This window comes from Nansenia antarctica (genome assembly GCF_963989245.1).
Source record: "Nansenia antarctica genome assembly, chromosome: 6".
Taxonomy (NCBI): domain Eukaryota; kingdom Metazoa; phylum Chordata; class Actinopteri; order Argentiniformes; family Microstomatidae; genus Nansenia; species Nansenia antarctica.
The window spans coordinates 53,534,313-53,544,312 of NC_137676.1; the positions used below are offsets into that span (position 1 = coordinate 53,534,313).

Here is a 10,000-nt window from a genome sequence, read left to right on the forward strand (position 1 = left end):
AGATACCACATGCAGTAGAAATATTCGCCTACTTTACCTCTGCGCTAATTATTGTGATAATACTTTACAGCCATACACTCATACACTGGTTACTCCTCCAACGGAAAACAGAAACAAATACCTTAATACTTGAATTGTCTGCGTTTTAAAAACGAACAAACAGCAGTTTGGATTCAGTCATGTATTGTGTTTGGTAAGAGGATAATACTTTGAACGTAGGAACACTATCTGAATACGATTTTAAGTAATGGACTTAAGATGCTGGGTTTCATTCAAGACTAAAACGAGGGTTGTCTCTTCTGTTGTGAAATAGTTTTTTTTTTTTTTTTTACTGAACACGTGCAAAAAAAGTATAATTAGCAGAAGAAATGCTAAAGGTACAGTCATTTCCTATGACGATGTAGCCATCTTTGACCCCCGAACATCAATCGCAGAAACCCACCATTGCAAACGTTCTCCTTGTAATAATATTACACATCCCCCTTGTATAGTTGCAAAGTGCAAAAACTGAATGGTATACTAAAGCTATAAACATAAACAAAAACAAAAGGAATAAAGAAAAAAATAATAAAAAGAAGTAAAGAAGAAGAACAAAGAATGATATTGGTGTAGGAGCCAAAAAAGCATGCCGGCAACCTCTGCATATCTAACAAGTAGATAAACAAGTCACATGATATTTACTTCTTTTTTTTCGCGAGTTCTCAGTATTTAAATGTGTTTTTGAAAGCTAACATAAATGAAGCTAGTAAGATGCTACCTCTTTCTTGCCTACCATGGAGCTGGAAGTATTGTACTGTAACATAAAAACCAAAACAAAAGAATGAAAGGAAGAAAGAAGCGAACAACCATCGATACAATTGTTTTACACCAAAAGCCTCTTGGGACATTATTTACAAATGAAGCATTCATGCTCTTGTAAGGGGTTCCTTTAAAAGCTATCATTACACAAATACAACAAGAAGATTTTCTTTTTTTTTCATTATTATCATTTCTGCAGGCAAAAAGTCACAAATAAGAGTTTGAATAGATTCTTTGGAGATGGACTGAAAACAAAGAAAGGGAGGTTGAGAGGAGGGAGGAGAGTTAATGTGGGGTGGGGGGTTGGGAGGGGGGGGGGGGGGACTGGAATAAAGGGGACTCCGCTCTCAAGTGCCTCATCCTATTCTTCCAAAGAAGGAAAGGTCAAAAGTCTCACCGCTCAAGAGCTTCTCTGCTTGTGTTCATAAACATATGTAGTCACTGGTTCTCATTGAAGGGAAATAGAAATGTGGGAGGATGACGTTGTTGAGAGGGTGAGAAGGGGGAGGTCGGGGGGGGGGGGCACACAGGCACTTTGCCGGTGTATGATGGTCCAAGGAGAGTAAGAGCTGTTGGTTTTGGGGGAGGAGGAGAAGGGGAGAAGGTGTGTGTGTGTGTGGAGGGGGGGGTTGAGGTGAGGAGGCATTGGGAGTGAGGGGCAGGCGGTGGGTGTGTACGGTGTACGGGCAGGCGTGAGGGGGCAGAGAGAGAGAGAGAGGTGGCGGGGGGGGGCAGGTTAGGGTGGGCGGGTTGGCTAGTCTATCATGGTGGTGAAGGGCACATTTTTGTGGAGGTTGGGGTTCTGTGAGTGGCGGTTGCGGCTGCGCACCGAGGAGAACATCATGTTGCAGCCCGGCACCTTGCACTTGTGCATCTCGCGCAGGTGGACAGTCTTGTAGTGCACCCGCAGGGTCCCTTTGTTGCTGTACATTTTGTGGCAGATACTGCAGAGGATCCCACCACTGACACCATTACTACCCCCGCCGCCGATCCCCCCGCCGCCGCCGATCCCCCCGCCCCCGCCGCCGGACAGGAGGGCCGTCGGCGAGGAGGAGGAGAGGTCTGTGGCCAGATCCTCCTCCCCCCCCCTCCCGTCTCCGCCCTTGCCCTCCTCCTCCTCCTCGTCCCTCCTCCTCCGCCGCGGCGGCGGCCCGCCCCCCGCCTGCCCCCCCGGCACGCTGTGACGGGAGCAGTCCTCCCCGTCGCTGACGTCCCCCATCCCCATCTCCCCCTCCTCCTCCTCCTCCCTCTCCTCCCCCTCCTCCTCTCCCAGGTCGTCCAATAGGATGCCCTCGTCGCTGCCCTCGTCCGACTCCCGCGACGAATGGACGCTGCCGCTTGACTGGACGCTGGAGGCGGTGCTGAGGTCCAGGACCATGTAGTCGTCCGGCGGGCCGCCCCCGCCGCGGTAGAAGCCGTTGGTGTGTTGGTTGTGAAGGTGGTTGAGGTGGTGTTGGTGGTGGTGGTGGTGGTTGTTGTTGTTGTGGAGGAGGTGGTGGGGGTGGTGGAGGGGGAAGTCGTTACCGGCCGGGGAGCTGGCATCGCGGGGGTCGCGGGTCAGCCCCCCTGGCCCCCCCAGGCCGGCGCCAACGCCCCCGAGGCCCGCGGCGGCCATGGCGTCCAGGCCCAGGTGGTGGCCGGCGTAGATCTTGGCCAGGAACTCGGCCCGCAGGTCCTTGGGGAGGGGCGTGAGTTGGGGGTCCAGGACGATGTCATCCAGCTCTTTGGTCAGCAGTTTGCGGTGCAGGTTGATGTTGGAGCTGTGCCTGTGCGGGGGGAAGACGTGGGAGGGGAGGAGAGGAGGGGGGGAGGGAGGAGAGGAGGGGTGGAGGAGAGGGAGAGAGATGAGGTTTGCATCATGTTTTTGAGACGGCAAATATCCACATGTCAAAAATAAAAACAACCGCGTCAAGCTACCGGGTGTTTCAATGGTCATGGGCAGAAATAATGGCTCTGATCCAAACATTCTGGTACTGTATCCCCTGACATGGAACGTGCTTTATCCTGTCAGACGGTACGTACGAAGCCAAGAACCGATCCTCCGACTCTTGAGTCGTATCTGTCAATAACATTATGCCCAACCTAACCTCTCACTCATCCGATGCCCCCCCCCCCCCCCCCCCCCTCTGAACAACAACTGAACAGTCCTCCGTCCAGGAAACGCTCCTCACTTCTCCCCCAATCTAATCTCCCCTCTTCTTCTATTCCTTCACCTCTCAGGTGGAACTCCCCAGAACCCAGAAGACGACGGAAACTCTACCCTGCAACCGCTCTGCTGCTAACATGAGAGAGAGAGAGAGAGGGAGAGAGAGAGAGAGAGAGAGAGAGAGACAGAGAAAGAGAGCGTGAGAAGACAGAAAAAGAGAAAGGGAGAAACAGAGAAAGACGGAGACAGAGAGAGAGAGTGAGAAGACAGAGAAAGAGAGAGAGAGAGACAGAGAGAGAGAGAGAGAGAGACAGAGAGAGAGACAGAGAGAGAGAGAGCATCCCGCCAGTGTGTTTACTGCTGTCAGCACGCCCCCCCCCCCCCCCCCCTCTCCCCCTCCAGGCACCCCCCCCCTCTCCACTGCTCAAATCCAATAGACTCTGACTCAATTAAATACTCCACCATATTGAATGGGAGTTTATCAATTGATTGGAGATGTGGTAATGTGATAATCGGGGGGAACTGGATAGTGTATTAGCGCTGGGTCCTGACAGAATTATCACATTCATTCTCTATCGGAGGTGGCTTAATCGCGCCTCTCTATACCACCCCCCCCAGAAACATATCTTTCCTGTGTATCCCTCGCTTGAATAAAGAGGGGAGGGGGCGGGGGGGGGGGGCAGTATGGCGTTATCCCTGCCATACATGGAGTCAGAGGGATGCTAGTCTAGAAGCGTGTAATGGGGTGCTGTGTCAGAGCGAGGGTGAGGTTGGTGTGCGGTGCTGCGGTATGCGTACAACAAGCCATGCCATGTGATGTGAGGTAAAACATGTTTGACAATTCAAATGCAAAACTTTTTTTCCCATTTTTTTTTCTCACAGATTCCACAGTTGCCATTCCACACTGGGAGAGGGAGGGAGAGACAGAATAGAGAGAGAGCGAGAGAGAGAGAGAGAGAGAGAGACAGAATAGAGAGAGAGAGAGAGAGAGAGAGAGAGAGAAAGAATAGAGAGAGAGAGAGAGAGAGAGAGAATAGAGAGAGAGAGACAGAATAGAGAGAGAGAGAGAGAGAGAAAGAATAGAGAGAGAGAGAGAGAGAGAGAGAGAGAGAGAGAGAGAGAGACAGAATAGAGAGAGAGAGGGACCCACAGCAAACATTTCACAACGGCATAAAATAAGAAAAGAAACTTGCAAAACTGGCAACTAATCACTGGTGTCAGGTAGGGTTGTTACACACACACGCCCAGTGTTCTCAATTCACACAAAGTAAAGGGACTTAAAAAACACAAAAGTGAAAATCAAACAAGGGAGATGACTGAGGGACAAAACATCCAGTGCTTATTTTTTTTATTTATATATACAGTATATATATTTTGGGTTATGTGAGGAGGGGTTTCCATGCAAACGGGCCACGGGTGTGAAAAACAAAAAAGACACAAAAAAAAACGTATTCCTTGGCAAAGACGAGGCAAAAAAAAAAAAATCACACAATGTATTAGGGAGAGCTTACCAGCAGTGCCAGGGTTGGTGCAGTCAAAAAGGGCCCCTTTCCTTTAATTATTTAGTTCCCTATCCGACATTCTCCTGCAAGAGGTAAAAATACATTCATTTGGTTTGAGGGACCCTTTTCTGTGTACGAGGCAGAAGGACACCGACCACTGGAGCATCGTCAGCATGGGGGGGGGGGGGGGGGGGGAGGCGTGGCCAATCGATCGGCCGCGGTTGTCTCTGTGTGTGTGTGTGTGAGGTGTGAGAGAATATACTACGTCCATAGAACTGGGACTATCATCAAAAAGACTGTCGAAAAAAGCCTTTGTTCTTGGCCCATCCTTTGATAGTGAAGTCATCCTCATATGGTGTTAGCTTATGGCTGCAGTATGCGGGACATGATTCAGTGTCTTCTGTAATGCACCCCTGTGCAGACAGATACATGTGTGGCTGATCCGCTTTCCGGAGACCAGATTGGTCTAGACAGGCGGTCGAAAGACCCCTGGCGAAATCTGGGATTTTTACATATTTTTCGGAGTCCGAAAGAAAGTTAAATTTGATTGGCATTTTTTTCGAGTGGGGATACTAATAGGCATTGACATAGGTGCTGTAGTCTACATGGTGCCGATTGGTCAGACATGGGGGACTGGGGGGGGGGGGGGGGGGCGGGGCAAGATGCTGTTGCTGATGCTCAGGTAGGCGGGATCCTTTGCTACATTTCTCCACCAATACAACCACCCCCTCACACTGCTCATAAGCTCTAGACTGCCTACCTGGCAACCTCATGAAGCTAGAACACTCATAAACACACTGAATAAAACACAATGCACTAAGTAGCCTGTTCTAGTGCTACAGCTGCATGTACGTGCATCATGAACATGTGGCTGACATCAAATGTCGAGAAATGTCACAGCAAAAGACTAAACGATCGGTCCCACAGCTGTCTAACGGTCACACACAACTCACCTAAACGTAGACATTCTATTATTACAATCTATGCTGACGCACATTCAAACAAATCAAACAGTTATTGTGGATAGCCGAAATCATTTTTTTAAATGAATGATTCAATTGCTTGTTTGGGGAAGAAACTGTGACAAGTGGAGAAAAAAAAGAAGCTGTTGGGATAAAACTTTCTAGACATTTATTTCACTCTCTCTCTCTCCCTCCCTCTCTTTCTCCCTCTCTCTCTATCTCTAAACATATTCACTGTTCGTCTCAATCAGTGAGTTCGGGGGGGTGCGTTCTCCTCATTTAGAGTCCACACGCAGCACGACTGCACATTCATCCTTCCATTTATCAGTTTTAGCCTTTCTGCCCCATTTACCTCTTCTCTCCATCCTTCCATCCCTCTGCCACCACCATTACACAACATCCCCCATACCTCTATATCCCCCCCCCATGCCTCCCTGATGACCAGTAATGTGGCTGGCAAAGCAAATTGACAGTCTCATCTTCGCCCAAAAGATGGGGGAGGCCCCTGGAGAGGCCATCTTGCCAGTGCAGAGGAGGCAGAGAAGAGGAGAGAGAGAGAGAGAGAGAGAGAGAGAGAGAGAGAGAGAGAGAGAAAGAGAGGGAGAGAGAGAGAGAGAGAGAGAGAGACAGAGAGAGACAGAGAGAGAGAGCGAGCGGCTGGCTAACGCGCCTGTCCCAGTCAGCGTTAATCATCTTTAGGCTCCTCCGATGGCCCTGTCCTTCTGTGTGTGTGTGTGTGTGTGTGTGTGTGCGTGTGTGTGTGTGTGTGTGTGTGTGTGTGTGTGTGTGTGTGTGCGTGTGTGTGTGCGTACCGGCTAAATGAGTCTTAATGCGCAAATGAGCGGGGAAGCCGAGTGGTATTAAACTGGAGGCTGATGGTTCTCTTTGTCTCTCCTGTCGTTTGGGTCGTTTGGGGCGGGTGATGTTATGAGGTTTAGCGTGGAGGTGGGAGGGAGTCCATCCATCACTCTCTGTCACCGCGGCAACTCCAGTTACAGCACCTCATTTGGGCGGTTCTAGGGTAGTTAGTTTACAGACGCTCTGCTAATGCGGGGGGCCTACACAGAGTCCGTCTCGTCGAGACAAGAGAGGAGAGCTGGCGGTCACTGAGTTGCAACAACATCAACTTATTTTTCTTTTTTTTTGTAGCGAGGCTACGCTAATGAATCCTAAACTTTGTAGAGTCGTAACTCTGTCCAACGGAGGCCTCTTTTGTTAAGGCTTCTCATTCATGTCCTTCATTCACAACTAAAAGAATACTTCCACAGTATTTTTTAAGGATTAAAAAAAAAAAAAAATAGCCTCTTTCATGAACACACGCACACACCATGAAACATGGTCTGAACTTCAATAACCCGTATGCGTCGTCAACGTATCGTATCAATAGTTAACTTGTTCCCTGTATGAACGGACGGACGTTAGTACGGGCCTTTGTTTAAACACGACCAACATAGAGCTGCCTTAGTGAAGTAGAATAGCTTAGACCCACATGCTGTGGTGGGACCAGGGGAGAAGGAGGAGGAGAGGAAGAGGGGGAGGGGGAGGGGGAGGAGGGGAGAGGAGAGACTCTCCGACATAATTAACCTTCACTCTCTCCCCGTCGGGGGAAAGCGGTTGTAGTAGGCACCTGGGCGCCCTGATCGCCGTGGCGACAGAGGAAGGAGGGGGGAGGAGGGAGGGAGGAGGGAGGAGGGAGGGAGGAGACGGAGGAGGAGAAGACGGAAAAAAATCCCAAAACAACGAGGACAGAAGAAAAAAGAAAAGAACGAAAAAGAGAAAAACGCTGTCGTTGATTTGGGGAAATATGATTAACGAGGCTAATAACGGGGATGATTACTGGGACGCACGCCTTCCTCGCAGTTAATCACATGGCTTCTACATCACCGCCACCGCCTCTCGCCGCCTCTCGCCCTCCACAATAAATATGCAATCATTTACCTCTGTGCGCCAGGCGGCCGGGGGCTCAGGGAACAGGACTGCACTGTACTCTACTGCTCTCTCACACACACACACACACACACATGCAGGGCACACACACACACACACACACACACACACACACACACAGGCAGGGAGCACACACACATGCACGCACACACGCAGGGCACACACACATACACACACACAGACAGGGCACACACACACACACATACACACACACACACACACACACAAACAGGCAAAGAGCAGGGGGCTAGAGGACACTATTCTATCGTGTTGTTTGTGTGTGTGTGTGAGTGTGTGTGTGTGTGTGTGTGTGTGTGTGTGTGTGTGTGTGTGTGTGTGTGTGAGTGTGTGTGTGTGTGTGTGTGTGTGAGTGTGCGCGCGTCTGCCAGCGTGATCTGTTGTTTACTCTGCCTACCCATTAACATAATGGACCCCACTCTATTGATCCCGACCCTTAAATATGTATGTTTTTCGCTGTGTCATCACGTACAAAACGTGTCCGCGCTCTCTTCAAATGGGGTTGTAGCGAAGCGATAATGTCATTGTTTGTTCTGGTCCGTTCCTGTTAACGGCGTACCGTAGATCAGATCAGCTCTGTCTCTAATCTGGACTAATCTAATTCCTGATTGGCTCTGACACCGACGGGGGGGGGGCTTTTTTTTCTTTTTTTTTAAGCGAGCGTTTGATGCGCATACAGTCCTTCAGGGTGTCACTCAAGCAGGCGAATTCACTCATCGGATATGCGGAGGGGGGTACAATGCACTTCCTGTTGTGTCGGGATGTCAACAGCTCCTTTTTCGGGGGGGGGGGGAGGTAGGATTGTGCTGGGAGCAGGATGGCAGTTAGCTCTGCATATCGCAGCCCTGGTTTAGCATGCATTATTCTGCTGCTACCACAACGGGTGTCCCAGTAGCTTTGTGTGTGTGTGTGTGTGTGTGTGTGTGTGTGTGTTCTTTGTATTTGGTTGCTGTGCTCCTGTTTCTGTTGCTCATTAAAATTCAAAGGCACAAATATTAGGGCAGAAGGCATCCGGTTTTTCTCCAAACTGAGCTCAGAAGCAATTATTTTGTCATGTGGCTACGGTAATCTTATGAAGATCTTTATCATTATAAAGCTGTTTATTCACGTTCATTTTAATAACTAGGCTGTCTTTTAAAATAACGCAATTTATACTTTATGGCTGGAACAGGGGCATCATTTGTGTTTTCCAATCGAAAAGGGCTTCGATTTCCCCTCCGATAATGTAATCTAAAACCACCCAAACTTTATTTCGCTTAAAACCGACGAGGCACATTGCGGCTGGCGCGATTCCTCGTCCTGTAATCTCATCAGGAGAGGGAAAGAAAACGAACGCTCTTCATGAAAACGACCAAATTATTTCCCTATGTTGCCCCCTACAATTACCGCGCAACATACATTATGTAGTTAAAGGGATTATCCACAGGAGAGATGGGATGAGTGCTCGGCCCTCAGCCCACGACCGGCCTTCAAGCCCCCCACAATTCCTCTCTAGCCCCGCGTTGCCCCCTTTCTCCCTTGTTTTGCGCCCCTCCTTTCCCTATAGGAACGTCGGAGGAGGAGGAGGAGTAATCCTTCCCATATGCTAGCGAGGAATTTCTCCTCAGCGTACGGAGGGCCGACGCCGACAATATGGAAACAATAGAGAGTCGAGGTGTAGATCAGCCACATCTTAGGGCCCCCTGTCTCCAGCGCTGCTTCTAGAACTAATATGTTCTCACAGCAGCTCATTGTCCTCGGCGGCTACACACCTCTATCTCTCCCTCTGGGGGGTACATGTGTTCCATCGCTTACAATCCCACAATCCCTCTGTGGGATTCGCTGGGAACCGCTCCGGCCTTTCTCCTAACGCGAGTCCGACTTGTCACACGCACGTTTCTTTTGCGGAGGACGATTCCACATGAACGACACAGTGTCAGTCAAAGCGGCGGGGTTCCGGGTTGGGATGTTCAACCAGGAATAAACCTCTTTTTTTCCCTGTCCGTCCTCGGAGCCGGCGTGACGGAACGCATCTCGAGTCCGACTCCGGCTGCTCCCCTCTCTCCGCACGGCCGCACCTCTCTACGCTACCTCGCCCCGCTACCTCACCCCGCTTCTTCCTGGAAACCAAATCCCTCCCTCCTCCTTCCCCTACACACACACACAGACAACACACTGAGTGTCTGAGTGAGTGGACCCTAACTACTTTTTCCCCTGATGAGATTTCTCCGCCCTTGTCGTAAGGTAGAGTCTGGAGTTAAGTGTTTTTCTACAGGCCCATTACTGGGTCGCGGCGGCAGATGCTCAAACAAGTGGGGGGAGAGGAGCCGCTAATGTCGGAACACTCCCAATAAAAAAGATGGACGGCTAAACGATATCACTGGAGAGACTAGCAGGGCAGTGGGAGAGGGGGGAGAGAGGGGGGGAGGGGGGGGGGAGCGCAGGGAAGGCTCCCATGACATCATTACGGTCGAGGGGAAAAAAGTCGTCTAACGACACGATGGACAAACCATCGGTCGGTTTTGGTTCCGTGTGGGTTTCACTCCTGAGTGTGTCTCGCTCTCCTCTCTGATTACTCCTGTCGGTCAGAAGCCTTCTACCCCTTCTGTCACTGATCTCTGAGTGAGCAGGTGGGAGATGGGACGCCT

The 10,000-nt window shown here is 50.2% G+C and overlaps 1 protein-coding gene across 1 annotated transcript in view; it reads right to left on the bottom strand.

The window, feature by feature from the left end:
* Positions 1 to 1,552: 1,552 nt before the first annotated feature.
* Positions 1,553 to 10,000, bottom strand: part of bnc2 (basonuclin zinc finger protein 2) — a gene marked incomplete at both ends in the record, with an annotated part of 50,523 nt that continues 42,075 nt past the window's right edge. The window contains 2 exons of the mRNA XM_080534644.1: positions 1,553 to 1,960; positions 2,327 to 2,564. Coding sequence (XP_080390770.1) covers positions 1,553 to 1,960; positions 2,327 to 2,564 — 646 coding nt within the window. The remainder of the gene's footprint in view (positions 1,961 to 2,326; positions 2,565 to 10,000) is intronic.